Raw genomic sequence first — 24,357 nt, forward strand, 5'->3', positions numbered from 1 at the left:
CATTGTAGACATGCACCAGGCTGGGAAGACTGAATCGGCAATAGGTAAGCAGCTTGGTTTGAAGAAATCAACTGTGGGAGCAATTATTAGGAAATGGAAGACATACAAGACAGCTGATAATCTCCCTCGATCTTGGGCTCCACGCAAGATCTCACCCCGTGGGGTCAAAATGATCACAAGAACGGTGAGCAAAAATCCCAGAACCACACGAGGGGGACCTAGTGAATGACCTGCAGAGAGCTGGGACCAAAGTAACAAAGCCTACCATCAGTAACACACTACGCCGCCAGGGACTCAAATCCTGCAGTGCAAGACGTGTCCCCCTGCTTAAGCCAGTACATGTTCAGGCCCGTCTGAAGTTTGCTAGAGTGCATTTGGATGATCCAGAAGAGGATTGGGAGAATGTCATATGGTCAGATGAAACCAAAATAGAACTTTTTGGTAAAAACTCAACTCGTCGTGTTTGGAGGACAAAGAATGCTGAGTTGCATCCAAAGAACACCATACCTACTGTGAAGCATGGGGGTGGAAACATCATGCTTTGGGGCTGTTTTTCTGCAAAGGGACCAGGACGACTGATCCGTGTAAAGGAAAGAACGAATGGGGCCATGTATTGTGAGATTTTGAGTGAAAACCTCCTTCCATCAACAAGGGCATTGAAGATGAAACGTGGCTGGGTCTTTCAGCATGACAATGATCCCAAACACACCGCCCGGGCAACGAAGGAGTGGCTTCGTAAGAAGCATTTCAAGGTCCTGGAGTGGCCTAGCCAGTGTCCAGATCTCAACCCCATAGAAAATCTTTGGAGGGAGTTGAAAGTCTGTGTTGCCCAGCGACAGCCCCAAAACATCACTGCTCTAGAGGAGATCTGCATGGAGGAATGGGCCAAAATACCAGCAACAGTGTGTGAAAACCTTGTGAAGACTTACAGAAAACGTTTGACCTGTGTCATTGCCAACAAAGGGTATATAACAATGTATTGAGAAACTTTTGTTATTGACCAAATACTTATTTTCCACCATAATTTGCAAATAAATTCATTAAAAATCCTACAATGTGATTTTCTGGATTTTTTTTCTTCTCATTTTGTCTGTCATAGTTGACGTGTACCTATGATGAAAATTACAGGCCTCTCATCTTTTTAAGTGGGAGAACTTGCACAATTGGTAGCTGACTAAATACTTTTTTCCCCCACTGTATTTGTATTATTTTTTACCCTGCATTGTTTTTCCTTTTTTGGGATCTTTATTATCCACCTGTACAGTAGGTGGTGGAATGCAAATACAATTGTTGCGAACGCCATTATACCAAAGAAGAAGAAGAAGAAGAAGTTTTGTTGACGCTGAGAACAGAATGTATATGTTTTTAAATAACATTCTTAGAACATTCTTAGAACGTTTCTTGAACGTTACTAATGTTTTCTTGTGGTTTTTATAGAAGGTTTTCTTAATGTTCTGAGAACATTACTTTAAATAAAACCATGAGGAAACCTGTTGGAAACTTTTGCTACAGTATTGAAATTCCCACAGAAGTACGTTCCTTAACATTCTCTGAACTATTTGAGAACATTCCCAATGTCAAACCAGTTGGAGAACGTTCCTATAACATTACCAAAAATGTAATGAAATGTTACCATGTTTTAACTTTTAGGAAACGTTCTGTTAAAGTAATGAAATACCAAGAAAATAACGTTAATTTGTCAAGTTCCTTAAATGTGCTGAGAATGTTCCAAAACCAAGCAACTATGCTGCACCATTCCCAGAATGTTGCGGGAAGATTGTATGCAAAATAACCATAGGACAACGTCATGTGCCAGCTGGGATATGACAGAATGTGTGAGGCTCTGGGTTCCATCTCATCCTTTCAGCTTCCGCATAATGTACTGCTGCTGCTGCTGTCTCCTAGAGATAGTACACCTCATCCGGAACTCATTCAACCTGACAGTAATGAGGAGCTGAGGCAGCGATGGAGACGTATGTCTCTCAGAACGTGGACCTTGGTGCTTGTCGGAGGTCTGTCTGACGTACGTACCCGGGGAACGCTAGCTAATTAGCAGCGAGCAGAGAGCTTAATCCCCATCTAAGTCATTAGGCAGAGAAACAAACAGGGCCCTCTGCTCATAATGGCTGTAATTAAGAAAGATTTCTGACACCCAGCTAAGTGTTGCTGTAGTCTAAACTCCACTCCTCTGTTAAAACAAACCTCCCCCCTCCCTACAACCTTCCCGTACCCCTATCTCCCCCATATACCCCCTATGTCCCTCTACTCCCTAAATCCTGGCCAGGACTGACACGCTGAGTAATGAATCCCCTCAGCACTGCTCTAATGTCCTGTCCTGAATGTGAATTTAATGATAGCTCACGCTCTGTGAGCAATCATAATCCCTTCTTTGCGTTCATTTATTCCCCTTTCTTTCCTTGATTTGAGTCTTCCATGGCATTATTTACCAGTAATTCAAACTGCCTGGATATTATAGTGAGCTCTGGGCAGGCAGGCATGTACCTTTTAATTTATCCCTTTATCCCCTGGTAGCCATCATGCCATATTCATAGCTGACAATCAAATGCAGTGACAGACACTGTCTGGATGCGCTTCTTGCTGACATTGTTCAGGTCTTATCGTGATTTGACTGGATATTTCTGATCTATCTGTCCTGAGATCAATAATTACTGCATGTAAACATCAACTGTGCCCTGCAGTCAGTCATGTTCCTACACCAATTACTCCTGTGGAAGGAACACAATTGCAAAATCACTGACGCAGACAATCACACTGAATTACACACTTAGAAGCTAGTTACACATTCACATGATGCCAGAAAGACACGCACACAGAGTCGGTGAATTACATGTGGTTTGTGAGGCAATAGAGTTTAGCTCACAGAGTATGTGGACAACTACAAATACCTAGGTGTCTGGTTAGACTCTAAACTCTCCTTCCAGACTCACATTAAGCATCTCCAATCAAAAGTTAGATCTAGAATCTGCTTCCTATTTCGCAACAAAGCCTCCTTCACTCATGCTGCCAAACATGCCCTCGTAAAACTGACTATCCTACCGATCCTTGACTTCGGCGATGTCATTTACAAAATAGCCTCCAACACTCTACTCAGCAAATTGGATGTAGTCTATCACAGTGCCATCCGTTTTGTCACCAAAGCCCCATATACTACCCACCATTGTGACCTGTACGCTCTTGTTGGCTGGCCCTCACTACATATTTGTCGCCAAATCCACTGGCTCCAGGTCATCTATAAATCACTGCTAGGCAAATCCCCGTCTTATCTTAGCTCACTGGTCACCATAGCAACACCCACCCGTAGTCTGCGCTCCAGCAGGTATATCTCACTGGTCATCCCCAAAGCCAACACCTCCTTTGGCCGCCACTCCTTCCAGTTCTCTGCTGCCAATGACTGGAACGAACTGCAAAAATCTCTGAAGCTGGAGACTCTTATCTCCCTCACTAACTTTAAGCGTCAGTTGTCAGAGCAGCTTACCGCAGCTTAGCCCACCCAACTACCTCATCCCCATATTGTTATTTATTTTGCTAATTTGCACCCCAGTATCTCTATTTGCACATCATCTTTTGCACATCTATCATTCCAGTGTTAATACGAAATTGTAACTATTTTGCACTATGGCCTATTTATTGCCTTACCTCCATAACTTACTACATTCGCACACACTGTATGTATATTTTCTGTTGTATTTTTTTGACTTTATGTTTTGTTTACCCCATATGTAACTCTGTGTTGTTGTTTTTATCGCACTGCTTTGCTTTATTCTTGGCCAGGTCGCAGTTGTAAATGAGAACTTGTTCTCAACTGGCTTACCTGGTTAAATAAAGGTGAAATAAAAAAATAAATAAAAAACAGAGGGGCCATTCAGAAGAATGAATGAAGGAATGATTCAGCTATGGACAACTGTTTTGCTAAGGGGTAAAACCCTTTACTGCACATGTGACCATAACATGATCAGATCCATTCAATGCCTAAGGTGAGATCAATGCTGTAAACATTGATTTCTTATTATTCAACATTCAGAGATAGAATGTTGAACTTTGACCTAGTCAGTGTTTACATGCCACTCTTGTGGAGGAATGGTTTGGGGCACTGAGCAAAGTGTGTGGTCAGATTATATTTTGTTAGGCAGTGTTAACATCTCACCTCATACATATAGCCACATTCATAAGGCTGCATGCATCTGATATGTATAGATTTCATGTGATGTGGAAAATCATGACATGCATTGGGGTTAGGTTGGGTTGGAACTTCATGTACGATCTACTGTAGGCTAGGTAAGCACATTGATTGAATCTTAAAATTAACTAAGCGTATTCAATCTGGAAGATGGCAGCTCTTTACAACTGGCCCTAATAGCTGGCACACATCCACCTTAATCCACCTCTGGAATGAATAAATTAACAAAGCATTTGCCAACATTACCTTATGCAGATTAAGGTGAGTGTTGACACCTGACCCACACTTGGGAAGCAGCTGTTGGTGATTGGAACAATCCAGGCTTGTTTAGATCCAAAATACCCTAGGTGGCCTGCCGCCACTCACTCCCACCCTCTCCCACTGCTCTGGGCTACTAGACCAGAGGCACGTAGTCAAACGCTTGCTCTTACCCTTTCACCTTTGAACTATTGATGATTTATGAGTTCACATTGGAGCTCAGTTAGGCAAATAACCTAAATTAACCCCTGATCATAGTGATGACTAATATAGCCACAAGCAGGCAGCAGTATCAGTTCATTCAGCTCAAGGTTAGTTCAAGTTGTACTCATGCATTCTGACCACCATTTCATGTATTACTGTACTTACACAATGGAACATGTTGCAGAACGCTGTGCAAACGTTCCATACAGTAGCTTTTGCTCATCAAGTCAGTGTTTATGCTCATAGCTGCACTTTTCTATTTTCCATAAACAGGATTAACAGAACTTCAAGACAACAGTTTAATCATGTCCAAAATGTGCGTACAGTATGATGGGATTCTCTTTTACTATTTGCCTTTTGAATAAAGAGAGGAAAAGAAAGGTAAACAATGAGGCATTTTTTCCTTGTTGAAATCTTTGACTTAATTACTTCCGTAGCGTTGGTTAACCCTCAGGAGACCCTGTGGATTTAGGCTCATGATTAGAGACAGAACGGTGGGCACATAGAACCTAAACAAATGAAAACACCAGCTTCAATGTGCAGTTAGGGAGAGAATAAAATGCTAATGCTTAGCATTTTAATTAAACAATCACCCTTTCTGAAATACCACAATTCATTTATATTCTACAGTATTTCCTTTTTACAAATCACTATGCTCATTTCAATATCTTGTTTACTTTCCATTGGGGAAAGAGAGAAAGATGTCAATATCATCTGTATGTAAACATAACATATTGTAATCAGGAGGGTTGTGTTAATTCACTATTTGGCTTATTTTGCCTTTTCTAAATGCACCTCGCTACTGCATTGTGAAAATGGGACTACATTAAGCACTCAGTACTGGCACCCCTTTGCACTCCGTTCCAATGCACTCCGTTCCAATGGTATTCAGAATTCAGACAGTACACACACACCCCACTGGACACACACTGGTTAAATCAACGTTGTTTCACGTTTAGTAATTTAGCAGAAACTCTTATCCAGAGTGACTTACATGAGAAATGAAGGTTAAGTGCCTTGCTCAAGGGCACATTGACAGATTTTTCACCTAGTCCACGTCATTTCAATGAAATTACGTTGAAACAACGTTGGAATATATGTTTAATTGACGTCTTTGCCCAGTGGGACAGGCCTGGAGACCAACAGTGTAACAGAGTAATATGGATTAAATCATTTGTAAAGAGAACATAATTTCATTCTCTGGTCTGTTAGCATATAATTCATAGAAGATAATGTCATGATCACAGATTTAGGAGAATGATAACTGTAACTTAAGAATTTACTTTAGGTTTTTACGCTATGCTATTTACTTAGATTCAAAAGGAATAATAACTTTTGATATCCATAATCATCAGCTCCTCAACATGCATCAGGTTTAGAAAGATTACATTACTTACCGGTGCTATGGATTAGACAGGCCGTCCACTTGACATTAGACTGGACCAGGCTGTATGAATATGGTCAGCTCATTCTCATATTTACTATATTTCATGTTAGACACTCGATATACATATCAAGAGCAGGAACATGAGGGTTTATGCATGCGCTGTCCCAATGTGCTGTGATATGGGAACATAACCTTGTAGTGTGTGTGCCTTGCCTAACTGTAATGGCAGATCCAAGCCATTAATAAGGGTGTAAAGTGGCTACTAATCCATTATGCCTGTAATTGCTTATTAACAAATGGGCCCTTAAATGTTATGTGCATTTGGCAGGCGGCTGGAGTCGTGTTGATTAGAATGTTGTGACATACAGTGAGGGAAAAAAGTATTTGATCCCCTGCTGATTTTGTACATTTGCCCACTGACAAAGAAATGATCAGTCTATAATTTAAGTGGTAGGTTTATTTGAACAGTGAGAGACAGAATAACAACTAAAAAATCCAGAAAAACGCATGTCAAAAATGTTATAAATTGATAAGCATTTTAATGAGGGAAAATAATATTTGACCCCCTCTCAATCAGAAAGATTTCTGGCTCCCAGGTGTCTTTTATACAGGTAACGAGCTGAGATTAGGAGCACACTCTTAAAGGGAGTGCTCCTAATCTCAGTTTGTAACCTGTATAAAATACACCTGTCCACAGAAGCAATCAATCAATCAGATTTCAAACTCTCCACCATGGCCAAGACCAAAGAGCTCTCCAAGGATATCAGGGACACGATTATAGACCTACACAAGGCTGGAATGGGCTACAAGACCATCGCCAAGCAGCTTGGTGAGAAGGTGACAACAGTTGGTGCGATTATTCGCAAATGGAAGAAACACAAAATAACTGTCAATCTCCCTCGGCCTGGGGCTCCATGCAAGATCTCACCTCATGGAGTTGCAATGATCATGAGAACGGTGAGGAATCAGCCCAGAACTACACGGGAGGATCTTGTCAATAATCTCAAGGCAGCTGGGACCATAGTCACCAAGAAAAAAATTGTTAACACACTACACCGTGAAGGACTGAAATCCTGCAGCGCCCGCAAGGTCCCCCTGCTCAAGAAAGCACATATACAGGCCCGTCTGAAGTTTGCCAATGAACATCTGAATGATTCAGAGGAGAACTGGGTGAAAGTGTTGTGGTCAGATGAGACCAAAATCGAGGTCTTTGGCATCTACTCAACTCGCCATGTTTGGAGGAGGAGGAATGCTGCCTATGACCCCCAAGAATACCATCCCCACCGTCAAACATGGAGGTGGAAACATTTCGGGGTGTTTTTCTGCTAAGGGGACAGGACAACTTCACCGCATCAAAGGGACGATGGACGGGGCCATGTACCGTCAAAACTTGGGTGAGAACCCCCTTCCCTCAGCCAGGGCATTGAAAATGGGTCGTGGATGAGTATTCCAGCATGACAATGACCCAAAACACACGGCCAAGGCAACAAAGGAGTGGCTCAAGAAGAAGCACATTAATGTCCTGGAGTGGCCTAGCCAGTCTCCAGACCTTAATCCCATAGAAAATCTGTGGAGGGAGCTGAAGGTTGGAGTTGCCAAACGTCAGCCTCGAAACCTTAATGACTTGGAGAAGATCTGCAAAGAGGAGTGGGACAAAATCCCTCCTGAGATGTGTGCAAACCTGGTGGCCAACTACAAGAAACATCTGACCTCTGTGATGGCCAACAAGGGTTTTGCCACCAAGTACTAAGTCATGTTTTGCAGAGGGGTCAAATACTTATTTCCCTCATTAAAATGCAAATGAATTTATAACATTTTTGACATGCGTTTTTCTGGATTTTTTTGTTGTTATTCTGTCTCTCACTGTTCAAATAAACCTACCATTGAAATTATAGACTGATCATGTCTTTGTCAGTGGGCAAATGTACAAAATCAGCAGGGGATCAAGTACTTTTTTCCCAAAGAGAGATGCATGTACCCGAACTCACCGGTAGAAGTACATCAAAGGGTGTATACAGTAGCTGGGTCCGGCCAGGTCTCTCTAGCAGATAAGTAGTCTCAATCAGTTGCTGTCTAATTCCAAATCGAATCCCAGCCCAGCATCCTCTACACCAAGGCACTTGATGTACTGTACAAGTCAAAAGTTTGGACACACCTACTCATTCAAGGGTTTTTCTTTATTTTTACAATTGTTTACATTGTAGAATAATAGTGAAGACATCAAAACTATGAAATAACACATATGGAATCATGAAGTAACCAACAAAGTGTTAAACAAATCAAAATATATTTTATATTTGAGTTTCTTCAAATAGCCACCCTTTGCCTTGATGACAGCTTTGCACACTCTTGGCATTCTCTCAACCAGCTTCATGAGGTAGTCACCTGGAATGCATTTTAATTAATAGGTGTGCCTTGATAAAAGTGCATTTGTGGAATTGATTTCCTTCTTAATGTGTTTGAGCCAATCAGTTGTGTTGTGACAAGGTAGGGGGGGGGGGGGGTATACAGAAGATAGCCCTATTTGGTAAAAGACCAAGTCCATATTATGGCAAGAACAGCTCAAATAAGCAAAGAGAAATTACAGTCCATCATTTCTTTAAGAGATGAAGGTCAGTCAATCCGGAAAAGTTCAAGAACTTTAACTGCAGCCGGAAAAACCATCAAGTGCTATGATGAAACTGTCTCTCATGAGGACCGCCACAGGAATGGAAGACCCAGAGTTATGTCTGCTGCAGAGGATAAGTTAATTAGAGCTACCAGCCTCAGAAATTGCAGCCCAAATAAATGCTTCACAGAGTTTAAGTCACAGACACATCTCAACATCAGCTGTTCAGTGGGCACTGTGTGAATCAGGCCTTCATGGTTGAATTGCTGCAAAGAAACTACTACTAAAGGACACCAATAAGAAGAAGAGACCTGTTTGGTCCAAGAAACACGAGCAATGGACATTAGACCGGTGGAAATTTCTCCTTTGGTCTGGAGTCCAAATTTGAGATTTTTGGTTCTGTCTGTGATTTATTTAGAATCCAAGGCACACGTAACCAGCATGGCTACCACAGCATTCTGCAGCGATACGCCATCCCATCTGGTTTGGGCTTAGTGGGACTATCATTTGTTTTTCAACAGGACAATGACCCAACACACCTTCAGGCTGTGTAAGGGCTATTTTACCAAGAAAGAGAGAGATGGAGTGCTGCATCAGATGACCTGGCCTCCACAATCCCCCAACCTCAACCCAATTGAGATGGTTTGGGATGAGTCGGACGGCAGAGTGAAGGAAAAGCAGCCAACAAGTGCTCAGCATATGTGGGAACTTCAAGACTGTTGGAAAAGCATTCCAGGTGAAGCTGGTTGAGAGTACCAAGAGTGTGCAAAGCTGTCATCAAGGCAAAGGGTGGCTATTTGAAGAATCTCAAATATAAAATATATTTTGATTTGTTTAACACTGTTGGTTACTACATGATTCCATATGTGTTATTTCGTTTTGATGTCTTCACTATTATTCTACAATGTAGAAAATTTTAAAAATAAAGAAAAACCCTTGAATGATTAGGTGTGTCCAAACTTTTGACTGGTACTGTATCTCCAGGTCATCAGTGTGGCCAGCAGTGCCTCATATTTCACAACACACCTGCATCTTCATGCCACCACATTCACCTTGTATGACTCAGTTTGCATTTTCTTTGGAAAATTACAAAGTAGCAAAACGAAAGCCTTGCACCCTAATATATAATCACCCTTTGAGTACTGTTGAAGAAAGCTCTGTGTGTGTGGGTGTGGTCGCACCAAGTGCCACATGAGATGGATTCTGAATAGAGAGTGAGATGTGTCTACAGGACTTCAATACTAATGTTATGCTGTGACTGACAGATCTAGTAATCTTTCGAGAGCTCCCTAGAATAAATCAGTTTTTCTATGGGATTCTCAAGTGCTTCTAAGACTATCCCGTCTCATGTAGTACCCTCCTCAAATAGAATTGATCAGCCTATAATGGTGATGGCAACATGACCATGCTCTCATTCAGACATTGCCCACACACATCTATACATCCCCTCACACTAAATTATACGTTTACACCATTGACATATTCATTCACACATCAAATCAATTAAAGCATAATGTACATGTTCTATAGCTCTTTTCTCTTGCCTGACAATTAAGGACAGAAAGTGGAAGTGCAAAGTTCTGATATCTCTGGGCAATTCCACAGTAACATAATGATGCTAAGACTCAGACTTTTCACTTTAAAATGTACATCACCAAAAACCAATGATTGCAAAGTTAAATAAACCATACAACTCAATGCACAAGGACTACTTTTAGCAATGTCCACTGAACATTTGATAAAAAAACACATTTACTTGAAGAACAGTGCTGCTGCAAAGTTTGGTAACAGAATGACGGTGTGTGCTGTTTGTGCTGTAATTCTGATACCAAACTTTGCATCAGCACTCTTCAATCATTGGTTTCTGTTTGACATTCATTTTAAAGCAAAAAATCTCAGTCTCAGCATCCTTCTGTTACTGTGGAATTGCTCCTCTGTTATCTCAGTGCTGCAGTTCTTTGACAACTTTTCCAGTTCTTGAGTTCAATGTCATTCAAGAATAGACACTACTGAAATGCAATTTGAACTGTATGTCAATCAAGTTGGATCTGAATATGAAACATTTTGTTTATCACCGTATGTACTTGAGCTTGTATATGTTTTTGAGAGAAATATATCCATTGGTTAATTTCAAGATGTTGTATTGGCAGAACAGTTAATATTTTATTTATTTACTTAGTGGAAAGGTGTGGACATGTCACCGTTTCCATGGAAACTCCTGTCCATGGTTGTGGAACGGTGTGACAGCCTTGGACTTTCCATTCCTCACAAGTGTTCACTCTTCCTGTCTGTCTCACGAGAGGAATGCTTTCTCAAGGGCATCCTTTAAACACTGTCCTTTTATGCTCACTGATTCCCTCCCCTGCTTTAAAGTGAATACCATAAATCTATCCATTTATTCAAACTTTATTTCTCACTTCATTAGTTTCCGGGACACTGTGTGGCTGGCTCTGAAAAAAAGTTTGACTCCTTTGAGAGATAAAATGTAATCTCACAGTCAGCTTGCTGTGATATATTATTTCACAACAATGGAGTGGGGGCAGATAGGAGTCCCACTTGGTTTCAGTATTTTGGTGTAGCAGTACATCAGAGATGGGTCTCTATGGAGGAGTGAGTGTTGGCAGGTGGCAAACATAGCAAGGACTATGATAATATAATAATAATAATAATAATATGCCACTTAGCAGACGCTTTTATCCAAAGCGACTTTCAGTCACGCGTGCATACATTTTTGTGTATGGGTGGTCACGGGGATCGAACCCACTACCTTGGCGTTACAAGCGCTGTGCTCTACCAGCTGAGCTACAGAGGACCACGATCTCAGCCATGGCGACTAAACACATTTTGGTGTGAATTACTTTTGCAGAAAGTGACCAATTTTACATATAGAGATAAATTAAATTAAAAATGTTAAAATCTCTTGTGAGCACAGCTCATTAAAGAACAGCTTGATTGAGCTTCAGTAAATAAATGATTAGTAGAGATTGTAGTGTGACAATCGGGGCCAAGAGACAATAAGATGATAATATGGTGCTGTATTGCTGTACATAATTCTATACAATGTGGGTGTCAGTCTTGTTATTTATTTTTCGCCTGCCCGGCTTTGCACATGCACACACGCCCACACAGATCAGCCAAATGAAAGAATCAAAAACATCATTTATTCCAATAGCTCTGCAGCCTATTTGCTGTGCTACAGCATCACACATTGTCAAACAGAAACATGGCACGGCCTGATAAATGTCTCTCGCTTCATTCGCTGCAGTCTCTCACACCATTAAACACTGGGAGTCTATCGGTGATGATAACACTACATACCCACCCCGGGAAAGAGGGAGAGCAAAATCTACGCGCTACATGGGCTAGATTGCAAAAATAATAGAACAAAAACTGATATCATTCCATAAATTGTCCTGACGCTTTTCAACGTGTTTTGTTTGGGCAAATTAGATCAGAGCCACTGTGAAGCCAGCAAGTCCTGGATTTAGAGGCATCTTTATACCAAGTGTGTGTGTGTGTGTGTGTGTGGGTACAAGTGTGTCCATGGAGCTCAGAGTTTGCTGTTCTTCTGAAACTGTGAGACCAAGCCCAGCACCTGCTCTGTGGCTGTGATGACTTTGTTGTGCATGTAGGCAGCGCTGTTGGACAGGGTATCCTGCAGGAAGTATCTGTAGTTCACCATGATGCCACAGGAGTTGACCACTCCTCGCGGGCTGGTGTCTGCATGCCAGTTCAGCCTCCACATGGTGGCGCCGTTCTGCAGGTGGAAATTGGCCACAGGGTTTAGGGCGTAGCCGCGCCTCTTCTCTCCGTAGAGGTACCAGGCACAGAGGCGCATCAGGACGGGTTCCAGGACGTGGACCAGTCGTTCAGAACGTGTCCAGTCGCCGGTGCTAATCAATTTACGCAGGGCATCCAGGGCGTTGGTATCAGGGGTTGTGTTTGTGACATCTGCCACCTTCCTCCACTCGCAGTCAGTTAGCAGCTCCATGCGGCCCTCCTTCCGGTGCTGGCTGAGCAGGCCCTGTAGCCAGGAGGAGAAGCCCGGGATGGGAGACAGGCTGGAGAACTGGGACATGTGGGGAAACTCACTCTGCAAAGACAGAGAAAGATAGTCTGAGGTAAACATCCTTAGTCTAAAACAACTTAGTCTCCACCAGTTAATAAACAATACCAATGTGGCATTATAGAGCGAATAGAAATACATCATCTTATTAAGATAAAATATCTAGAAATTGTAAAAGAAGTACTTGTATTAAGCCTTTTTTAGATTATAATAAGCAAAATGATCTGTCAATGACATTAGATAATTTAACTTGGTAAGAAGAAAAACACGAAGTGAATTATCACTCAATTAAGATATTAAGGCTTACATTATGCAGTGTGTACCCTGCCCTCCGTTCCTCTCTCACTTGATTCTGGTCCTTATTCCCTAGCGCCTCTGCCATCATCGCATGCTGCCTATCTGCCGCCTACATTCCACACTCTCTTCTATCTTACCCTTCTTGACAAGCTCTCTTCCTTGTCCTCTCTCTTCTATTCCCTGGCCTTTCTCTCCCTCTCTGTTATGTTGGCTCTTGCTTGTCAAGGCTGATAAGATACAGAGCTGTGTGGAGTATTGATTCAAAGGAGGCAAAGTGTGTCAGACAACCCCTGGAAGCAGATGTTGGAGTGTGCCTTTCCTTCTCCCACTCTCTTTCTCAGCCTCTTTCTCATTCATTCCCCTGTACTTCCATCACACGAGTCAGTGGATCAGAGGAGAACCATGTCAAGAGGTCACTTTCCATTCATTTCATCTGTTTAATTTACTGTAAAACCTTGGTCAGCAGGCTTAGAGCAGGCATGCAATCCAGAGACCTGAGAGATAAGGACAGGCAGAATGAGGGAGACAGTAAATGGCCCCAGGGTGTAATGCTGAAAGACAACGGGATCCTCCTCCCTTCTTCCTAAATCACAGCATGACCTTTTATTTTCCTCCCTGTCATCCATCCATTATTATAGTGGTCTCTCAGCGGCTGTGGAGCTTTTCTATTCCCCTTAATGTGGGGCTTAACACTGCCATGGCACTGCACACAGTCATAGTTATGAGCCAGCCCAGAAGCTCAACTTACTTAGTTTTGTCCCCCCCAACTGATATGAGGGCTATTAGGGTGACCTTGGGATAAATCTCATCGGCCACAAGAAAAGGCTTTGTAAAACAAAATCAAGTTTCAGCTTCAATTTGATATCCACAGAGTTCAGATGGAATTGTGACTACAGATAAGAGGTTCAAGCCCTACAGAACAATGTACATCCCTAGAACTCCATAGATCAACTTAACCAATGTTAAGAGTACAGACAGAACAATGGAAAGGCTAGAATACTCAGGCCAAGACTAATAGATGCGGTAAAGAGGTCACTCGAACTCGACCAAAACAATGGAATTGCCATGGAAATGCACGGGGGAAAATCCAGAATCTCCTCATTGCCCACCAGCAAAATTAGCCTACATTTTAGGCTATTGTTTATATATGTATTTCACACTGTTGAGGTACAAATCTAAGTACAATATTTGTATGGATGCCAACCCCAACACGTTCATGTCATTGTCACCAATCAACTGCATTACAGTTAAAAACGACTGACTACCACCAACAATTTCTGTATGCTAGCTATGCTAACCATCTTATATGAACAGGAGTTAGCATTTAGCAGTCATTCTTATAAACCCAAATATATCCAAATCGGACTTAAGTAACCACATTGTGGGCCTGTTACAATACATAAATCATGACGGATTTGACGAATATCCACTTTGTTAGATCCAATTTGTTGAATGTGCGCCAATCTGGTCAATGGAATGGTCTGCGTTCCATTGACTCCTTTACCGCATATATGCTACTGAATGTAAATAGGGCTACTGTACAAATCAACAAGACACACAACTGCACAGACCACCTACTCTAAGCATACAAGCCTATACTCTATCAGACTATCAACAACCCTCACATCAAAACCAGCTGAAATGTAATTATTTCACTCTCGGTCTTGGTTGATGTGTGGAGATGTTTATTCAATCATGCTGCTATCCATTCTTTACCCTCAAAAACACATCTCAGATGTAGGTAGAACTGCTAGATTGTGAGAGAGTATTTGGCTTAATTGAGAAACTCACAAGACTAAGAGCAATCAAAATATTAGCTTGTCTAGGTTATATAACATGCTATGGTTATCTTATCATAATAACCACTCCTTTCACACTGAAATGACCTCCAGCTCATGTTGAACTACTGCTGTGATTGACTGCCATCTGTTTATTGGCTGTGGCAAGAAATGCTTGGTGACGTGAGTGGTTGTGGTTCTCTGGAACTTCTCTGGAAGAGTGAATGGAAGTTATCAGGCGACATTGAAGCGAGTGACTAACAGAGCGTAAAGGACTCTGACCCTGGAGCTGGCTAATAAATCAACCAATTACGATGCAGAGCAGCAGCTGATTTGCCTAGGAGACGTTCCACAGTGTTCAGATAGTCCCAGTGTTTCTGTCAGCCTGCTCATTTAGACAGTGGTGATGTGATGTCATTCTCCACCCACCTGCAGCTCCCGCACCACTCTCTTAATGAGGACGTTCCCCAGCTCCACCCCCTGTAGGCCAGCCTGGGTGGAGGAAATGGAGTAGAACACTGCTGTATTGACTTTGTTCACATCCTCCTCTGAGTCTAGAGTAGCAAACTCTCTCACGATACTCTATTGGACAAGAGAAACAACATTGTTGGAGTCAGACATACAGTCAATTATCAAACTGTGGTTCATGACCTGAAAAGAGGAAAAGTAATACAAATCCACATGACAGCTAAACAAACTTATCAATTTATGCATTCTTTCATATTCCATATAAACCTCTCACCTGTATGTTATCAGAGATGTCCTCTGTAAGTGCCACATGCAGGACGACCAGTGGCTCCCCTGGCATGGCAGCATGGGTGAAGGCATAGCAGCGACGGTACGGCCCAACTCTACGCTTTATATCTGTCCAGTTCCTCACAGGGTGCACAGCCTCGTACCTGACAGGTCATAGTGATGGTTAGATATGGGTTTAGGGTGTATGCACACTGTAGAAGTGTGTGTGTGTTTACTACAGGGGCTTCTTACTGGCTGATCTTCTGCAGTATCTCACAGGGGGACTGCCAGGTGATCCTCTCCAGACGCAGCAGACCCACAGAGAACCACTCAGAGAGCAGACTCTTCAGAGTGCCATTCAGGTCCTGCAGGTGAAGGGGGGGGTAACAACTTCAGAACTCAGAAGTAAAGTTATTGTGCGCTTTGGCCAGCTACTCTATTGTTAGTCTGTCATGAGGGAGACTAATCAGAACCACACAGGATGTAGACTGTACATTTACATTTACATTTTAGTCATTTAGCAGACACTCTTATCCAGAGCGACTTACAGTTAGTGCATACATTATTATTTTTTTCATACCCCCTGTGGGAATCAAACCCACAACCCTGGCGTTGCAAACGCCATGCTCTATCAACTGAGCTACATCCCTGCCGGCCATTCCCTCCCCTACCCTGGACGACGCTGGGCCAATTGCGCGCCGCCCCATGGGTCTCCCGGTCGCGGCCGGCTACGACAGAGCCTGGATTCGAACCAGGATCTCTAGTGGCACAGCTAGCACTGCGATGCAGTGCCTTAGACCACTGCGCCACTCGGGAGTAGATGCTATAGTGTGGCTGACACTAAAACACAAATAGCTTTTTTATTTAACTCTGAACAAAAACATCTGCTTAAAGTAATAATTAAATCTGAGATTGATAAACCCTGAAAAAGCGTTGATATCATGCTGTGTGGACACATAAAACCGCAGCTGCCGCCTTGCCTCTGGGTGGAAGGAGCTCACAATTCTTAGTCATACAAAAGAAAATAAACTCGGGGGAAAATCTGTATTTCATCAACATTCGTTAGGTTTAGTGACATGGAAGTAGAGGGGAGGGGAGAGCGAGAGAAGAGGAATCAAACGAATTCAATTGTTTAACCCACCTTCTCTAGCCTGAATGGCTGTGACAATAATGTGATCCTTTGAAAAAAGCTTGAGAATCAAATCCTTGAGAGAAAATTACTTCAGTCTTTCATATCAGTAAAATTAGGAATTTGTATATTTGTATGCCACAGTTGCTACACAGTTGCTACACAGTAGCTACACATTTGCTAGATTGCATGCACAAAGAGAACCAGAAGGAAACTGTGATGCATATAAAACAGGAACCAAAGCCAAAGTTATTCAGTTGTGCAGCCAAAGTTTCCAGGGTGCAACAGGACAGCCCCTCAGCCCCCACTTCACTATGTGCCTTTTGCTCCAGTAGGCCTAGATGACATGACAGACTCAGGCTAAAATTGCCTCTGTGACAAACCACAACTAACGTTCAAATGTGAGAGACCACTAAACTAAATTCACAGTAAAAGTATATTATGAATCCCAGTTATTTTCCTCATCTCTCACCTCCAAGGTAATTTTGTGCACAGGTGAAGAAGAATGAAAACGTTGAGAAAATAAAATCGATAGACCAACAGCAGGAAACAAATATACTGTGGAATTCAAAGTGACACTTCTAAAGAACCTTAGCAATTGCAGTCTTGACCAATGTTCCCTCTAAGCTGCGTGTGTGGCGCAGTAGCCCAAGACTGCCGCGCAGAAATATCAGCCCACAGAGAGAAGCACGAGATTGAACTTTACTCAACTTTCTAGAGCAGTGGTCACCAACCGGTCGATCACGATCGACTGGTCGATCTCCAAACATTTCTGTAAAAAACCCAACAATAAAGCCTTGTGTTCCTATTTATTTGTATTCGTCTAGGGCTGTTGGCGGTAGATGCACCCGATTCAGCTGCCCTGCGCATCGGGTAGGCGAACTGTTGCCATTTTTAACCATTTCATGTGCCTGAAGGTACAAATTCTGCCTTCCTGGCGGGCACAGAGAGCATATCAAGTGCACTATAGGCCTACCGCTGGCCAATCGGATGGCTCAGATGACCATGTCTGCAGTAATGTAGCAGGCATAAAAGAACGCTACAGCAAAACTGATACTGTGAGATTTCAAAACGTTTAAAACCATGACTAGAGCGAGACCGTCAACGAATACAGCAAAAATATGCTGTTTTTATGAGTGTGTTCATGTTTAAGTTCTTACTCAACACTTTGTTTCAACACTTTTATAAGCCATGAAATGGTTTCCATGTGTTTGATGCCATTCTTTTCGCTCCATTACAGACATTATTATGAGCCGTCTTCCCCTCAGCGCCTCACTGGTATCTATATGCTTGCGTTGTTGTTATTATTAGCGGCTTGGGTATTTTTTAATATCAAGGAATATTTTATTTCTCTGTTCATAGGAGTAACAACATGAAATAATGCAGTGCGACTTGAGTTTCGCCATCAGTTGTCCCTTTTTGGTCAGTGTCTGTGGAGGAAAGCGAGAGCGGAGGGATGTTGAGAGGCAGACTCTCAGTCTGGTGCTCCCTTCCTCAGCTGAGACTGACCATCAGATGCAGGCACCATCAGCCCAGTAAAATAAAAATAAAAAGCTAATGATTTAAATGTATGCTCACTCAGCTGTACTTCACAAGTAATACAACAACGGCCAATATGAGGTGATAATGTATTGGGCCTATACCTTACTACACAAACCTCATTGCTACAGTACTGTTTTTAATTGGTTAATGTTGCATAGGCTTACGTTTTTTAAGTCATCGTGCATTTTGACTCAAAGTGATCTTGATTCAGAAAAGGTTGGTGACCACTGTTCTAGAGTTTTCCCTGTTAACACTATCAACGTTTCCCTTTACTGTGGCAATTGTGATCGATTCAACGCAATATTAGCCACTTTCAATGCAACATACCGAAACAAAACGAACTATGCAAGAGATTTTGTTGTAGGCAGAATGCACAACTCAGCCCGTACTCTACACAGACCGGTGCGGCATAAACAATCAGAGCTGCAGTAGGCCTATATGCAAATAGACCATTGCCATATATGGATCTGTGCCATTTAATTTGAACTGGACTGCGTTTACAGCATGAGCGGTCGGGGGTAGATGCGCTTGTTTTGAGATCAAATCGAGAAGTGCATGTAGCCAAGTGTGCACATTTTGTTCATATCCTTTGCTAGTTAGTGAGTTATTAGCCCATTTATAGATCACTTGTACACAGCAATAGGGGAGTGATTGCTTCCTACAAGAGCACAAAACGTATACATTTCTAGACATCTTTGAAAAGCGAGTCAGGTAAAGAGCTTTATTTCTGTCTTAAAGGGGCAGTGTTGCATTTTAAGACATGCTTGAATAAGCTTAGTAGCCAATAGGCAGAGGGTAGCATAATTTGTCTGATTCTCTGTAATAATGGTAAGGGAATAATAATGCATTTTATTTTGTAAAGTGGTTTCTTGCATCAAACAACACATTTTCAGTCACCTCCTTGTCTGAAGGACAAGTGGATAAACAGGTTAATGTCAAGCCCTGCATGTTTTTTTTCAAAAGTCTCATGGAATGTAGGCCTACATTGAACACCACACATTGGCTGCTACTGTGGGTGAATGATATAACAGCTATTTCCATGTTAAAATGTTATGGGATGCATTTTCTCCATTGTTTTTGATGGTAGGCCACTCTGGTAGGCCTACATTATGATCAAATAGCCACAGTATCCTACATTGCCACTGTTAAAACTAACTTAAAGCGGGTACAGCATCAGTGTTCACAGTAAACGCTCGCTGGAAGTTGCACAGAATTTTCACAATGTTCAAGTTTGTGCTCAGTGCCCAAAACGTTTTTGAGGGAACATTGGTCTTGACCATTTCAAACTTTTATTAGGCTAGGCCTATTTGATATTTCAGAATTTATTTAATCACTTTTCTGCTCGTCTTTCTGATGTTTTAATTACCATAACGATTATGAAAACCCCTCTTTCTTCCCACGCACACATTCTATTGTAGGTGAGAGGCTCTTATTTACTCTCACTTATTCAATTTTTAAGAGGGGCCATACATGCGAACATTAGAAAAAGTTTAAGTTGAACCTGGACCTCAGTCTCAAAATGTGCATCAGCCAATTATGAACGGTCGACGTAGTTGCGCGTGATAGAACGTTACTTTGTAGCTGGTCCCATCAGATAACCTGGCACACGTTAGCCGTATGCTAACCTCACCAGCTGTATTATTTTTTTTATTTTTTTTATTTTACAAATTCCGCATCAGTCTGTCAAAGACCTTAGACTTTATATCCACCAACCAATGGCATTTCATAAAATAGATCAACTTGGCCACCACAGGGATATTTTAAACCTCCAAATTCAAGGTTTACTTTTGTTCCACTAGGTCTGTAAAGTATAGTGTCCCAATATTGCATGATGCATCCTTGACTAGGCTACTAGCTACTAAATTCAAAAAGGCATGTTTTCGCATATGACAAAATCCTAAATGTTTGTCTATCCATTTAATACACATTCATGTGCTTTCACAGCAATAAAGATGTAGAAGTATTATACAAGATGTACGTTTATATTCGTACATTGGAGAGAAAAAAGTTGAAGACACTCGTGATCATGTCAAATCGCTGTAATTTACTGCTATCACTAATTGGTGGCGTGATCCACTAGGGCAGTAAGCCCAGAGATGGCGAGATGTTTTCACATTTTGTGAAGATAAAAAAAAACAAGTTAGACAGGCCCACTAGGCTAAAAGTGGACCAGCCCGTAAAAACAGTCCGCCCCTGGGACTGATATTTAAACAGCTGGCATATCTATACAGTATTACCCCCAGGGACCTTTCCATGGAACATGTCTGAGGTGATAGCCAAACAGAACAGTCACTTCTGACCTCGAAAAGTGGGTAAAAGTTTAGAGAAGGGAGATCGCCTACGCCAGGGGTAGGCAACCCTGATCCTGGAGTGCCGCAGTCACTTCATGTTTTTGAATTAACCAACCTGGAAGACCAGGTGTGTTGATTTTAGGCAATCACTGAACTGATCAATTAGCGTAGTTGGTCAGGTGTGGTGCCTAGTTGGAACAAAATCCTGTAGTATCTGCCCATCTCCAGGAACAGGGTTGCTTAACCCTGGCCAATGCTGTAGGAGGGTCATTCTTCCAAACAAACAAAACATTCTCAGGTGTAATTTTTCACTAAGATTAGGATCTGTACTTAATCTATTTCATAATTATTATGTTTTTTTTTTAAATCAGATATTATGCATTTTACAATCATAAAAAAAAAAGTCTCATTAACGTAACAGTTTTCGAAGTCCAAAAAAGTTATAAATAAATCAATATTTATAATATTTTTTAAACATTGCTCCCCTAAAGAAAAGGCCTGAGTTAAACATAACACTGAAAATACAAATATTTCAAATTAAATTATACAATTGTTATCAAATTAAAATCACACTTTTTCCCGATTTGAGCACGTTAGCCGTTTTGGTAATGAGAAGGCCAAGTGGGGTAAAGGGTATTTTGAGAATAAGAACCTCATTCTGAAGGCATAAAAGCGAATAGATTAACATAAAACGTGTGCTCATCTGAGGACTACTCCTCTAGATAATGCATCATGGGAGAATAAAACTATTTAAAAACTGATTGGAATTTTTACAGGAACTTGAAAATGTGTTATAGCAATGAGATATGTCCACAGACACTGTGTTTGTATGTAATAAATATTAGTTTAATGTCAACTTCAACTAGTATACAATTTTTATGATTTATGGACAAACTACAGGAACATATTTTGTGTTTTATTGAAATAAGTTAGGTTTTCTAAATAATGTTTTGTATAAAATTGGCTGAGAATTTAATCTGGACACATTTCGGTAATGAGAATTTGGTGTGAAAATGTGCGAAATTCAGGCGAAAACTTTCCATTTATTTAAAATAAGACACTTTCCCGAAAACTAGAAACCTCAGAATGATTGTTGGTTTTTTTGCAGATGCATCATGGTTTTGTAACTCAATTTGCTACAGACATTTTAAAACTGGTTTCATGAGAATCACCCAGAAGGTATGCTATGATAACAGTAAATAGAATTGGTTAGATTGTCCGATGGTCATGACGTTTAAAAAATAAAACTACAGTACGTTTCTTCACTAGGGTAAAAGTCATCAGCGCTGAACTGCTCTAGCAGTCGGTTGAAATGGGACACCCATACCAATGTAAGTCAAGGGGGGCTTCCACGTCATACAACGTAGATAGGCCTTTTCAAAATGCCAACACTTTATTTAGTAGGTACATTCATAGGCCTGCACCTGATTAAAACTTTTGACACACAACTTTCCATTGAACCTATTCATTGGGTACATTATATTATGAACCTATTTCGTGTATTTTGTTTCTTGGCATTAAAGATGGCAATCTGTCATCTATTAGCTTGTTTGTAAATAAATCACGTGTATTATGTTAGCTATATTCCATATTTCCATTGGAAACACTTCCATTTTCAATCACACCTGTCTGGTTATGGTAGAACTGCCTCCCTGTTATAGTGAAAGTTACTATTTTTGCGTAGCAATTCCCCAAATGCTCAGAAGGAATGACAGTCGATTCCAAGGTGGGAAACACGTGTGCTGTTGTATAGAATTCCTGGCTACACCTGTCAAATATTTCCAAAACGCGCGACAGAATTGACATTAGCTGGCCACCATAGAAAATTGTAAACAATGGCTTTACCCGAATATGAGGACTGTCACTTGCTTTAGATGAGATTATTTCAAGCAGATCGGCACGTAGGTCCACCAGAAACTTCACTCCCGATTCCACCCTACTTATGTGATTAAGCAATTGTTTATAGCGAGGAGTCAGACTGTATCGTAACCTGTCCTCTACTTGCAGTATTGTAGCCAAGTCCCTTTGTTGAGTGTCGAGCAGCTTTCCTGCTAGCTCTGAAACTCCTTTGTGGTCAACACCAAAATCGTGTGACAACTTTGCCAGTAATTGTGACTTCTCTTCCTTTTCAAGGCTTCTGTAGAAATTCATAAATTCCACACTGTTCGATTCAGGGGGAGGCGGGGACTTCTCTCTCGTCTCGTATGTAGGTAATGGTACCACAACCCTCGTCAGTATTTCCTCCATGGATCTGACAGGGCCAGGCGAGGTACACCGACAGCGCACGCTTCGAAAGTCCAAGGCCTCGAGCAGTAAAGCCGTTCCCAAAACACTTCGATGTTGCCAGCACCTCACACCACTGCGCAATGTACAAATTATGTGCTGGGGTATCATCGCAGTCTGGAAGTTCAATATTTACAGTTGTAAATCGTAACACCGGAACTCAACACAATCTGTTCCGGTATCTTATTAAAGAGACAGTACTTTCACAACCGAGAATAAATAACGGCCGTTTTTGTAGATGTTTTCCAACCTGTTCTCCCAATGACAGTCTCCCCACCTTAAAATGCTAGGTCTTGGAATCTACTTTTTATTCCAGGTGTCGACCTTTGCTTCTTGTGTATGGGAGAGCAATTATGTAACAAAAATATAAAAATTGAATTGGAAAAGAGTGGATAGGTGTAATATGGTGAAACGAAAATTCCACCCAGACTACCCCCCCAAAAATATGTATATGACCCTAAAATAAGACTTTATTAAATACATATTTAATTCAATGGTTGCCCCCATAAAAAAGGACCATCCTCCTCAGTGAATTTCATAAAAGTAAAAATAGTGAAACATTATTTTTTTAAATAATTTTTAGATAAAACTACACTAAATATATTAACGTCACCAAATCATTGATTAAAACACACTGTTTAGCAATAAAGGTCTACAGTAGCCTCAGCAGCACTCTGTAGGGTAGCACCATGGTGTAGCCAGAGGACAGATAGCTTCTGTCCTCCTTTGGTACATTGACTTCAATACAAAACCTAGGAGGCTCATGGTTCTCACCCCCTTCCATAGACTTACACAGTAATTATGACAGCTTCCGGAGGACGTCCTTCAACCTATCAGAGCCCTTGCAGCATGAACTGACATGTTGTACACCCAATCAAAGGATCAGAGAATTAATCTTGTACTGAAAGCATAAGCTACAGCTAGCTAGCGCTGCCGTGCATAACATGTGGTGAGTAGTTGACTCTAAGAGAGACAAAGACAATAGTTGGAACAGTTTTGAACAAATGAATGTCTTCCAAAATTAAGGTGAAGCAAGAGAGAGAGAGAGAGAGAGATAGCTATATTTGGTAGTATTTTTCACTTAGCTAGCAAATGCAGCTAGCTAGTTTAGCTTACTCAAACACCCGGCTCAAACAGAGAGGGATACTATGTTAGCTAGCTGGCTATGGCTATCCAACGCTGGAACTCTAGTCTCTTCCAAGTTAAGGTAAGCTTTTGGTTTTATTAATTTATTGCCACCGGGGCCTGCCGGTGTAACTGCTGAACTGCTTTCTGACTGTACACTGTACTGCATGATTGTAGCGGGTTTACTATCGCGTTAGTTCTAGTTGACTATGACATGACAATGATGTAGGCTGTGTGTAGCGGTTAGTGGTCATGAGATGAAGGTTTGGCTTGGAAAGGTTTTTTCACCTGGTCAAAGACAGCTGATGTGTTGTGCACTGAAGTCCACAAGCTAAGGGAAAAGGTGAGAGGAGGAGAGCACGTAGATAGTTGTGAGAAAGAATTATATATAGAACGAGCAAAGTGATTATGCTGTTTTTATGTAGCTGCTATGAAAGTTAACTGTTTCCGTGTGAT

General features: G+C 41.5%; 1 protein-coding gene across 1 annotated transcript; it reads right to left on the bottom strand.

The window, feature by feature from the left end:
* Positions 1-11,722: 11,722 nt before the first annotated feature.
* Positions 11,723-22,938, bottom strand: LOC311137629 (malonyl-CoA decarboxylase, mitochondrial-like). Its single transcript, XM_084172135.1, has 5 exons — positions 22,339-22,938; positions 15,784-15,896; positions 15,539-15,695; positions 15,226-15,378; positions 11,723-12,748 (listed from the first exon to the last, which is right to left on the bottom strand). The coding sequence occupies exons 1-5, from the start codon at positions 22,885-22,887 to the stop codon at positions 12,206-12,208; spliced, it is 1,515 nt and encodes a 504-aa protein (XP_084028261.1). The 5' UTR covers positions 22,888-22,938; the 3' UTR covers positions 11,723-12,205.
* Positions 22,939-24,357: the final 1,419 nt, after the last annotated feature.

Source organism: Coregonus lavaretus, assembly GCF_964263955.1.
Source record: "Coregonus lavaretus genome assembly, chromosome: 11".
NCBI lineage: Eukaryota > Metazoa > Chordata > Actinopteri > Salmoniformes > Salmonidae > Coregonus > Coregonus lavaretus.

Coding starts and splice junctions, on each gene's coding strand:
- LOC311137629 (XM_084172135.1), bottom strand. CDS start 22,887: ATGATACCCCAGCACATAATTTGTACATTGCGCAGTGGTGTGAGGTGC. Junction 15,379..15,538: donor ACATCTCTGATAACATACAG/GTGAGAGGTTTA, acceptor CTTGTCCAATAG/AGTATCGTGAGAGAGTTTGC. Junction 12,749..15,225: donor GAGTGGTGCGGGAGCTGCAG/GTGGGTGGAGAA, acceptor CTGTCTTTGCAG/AGTGAGTTTCCCCACATGTC.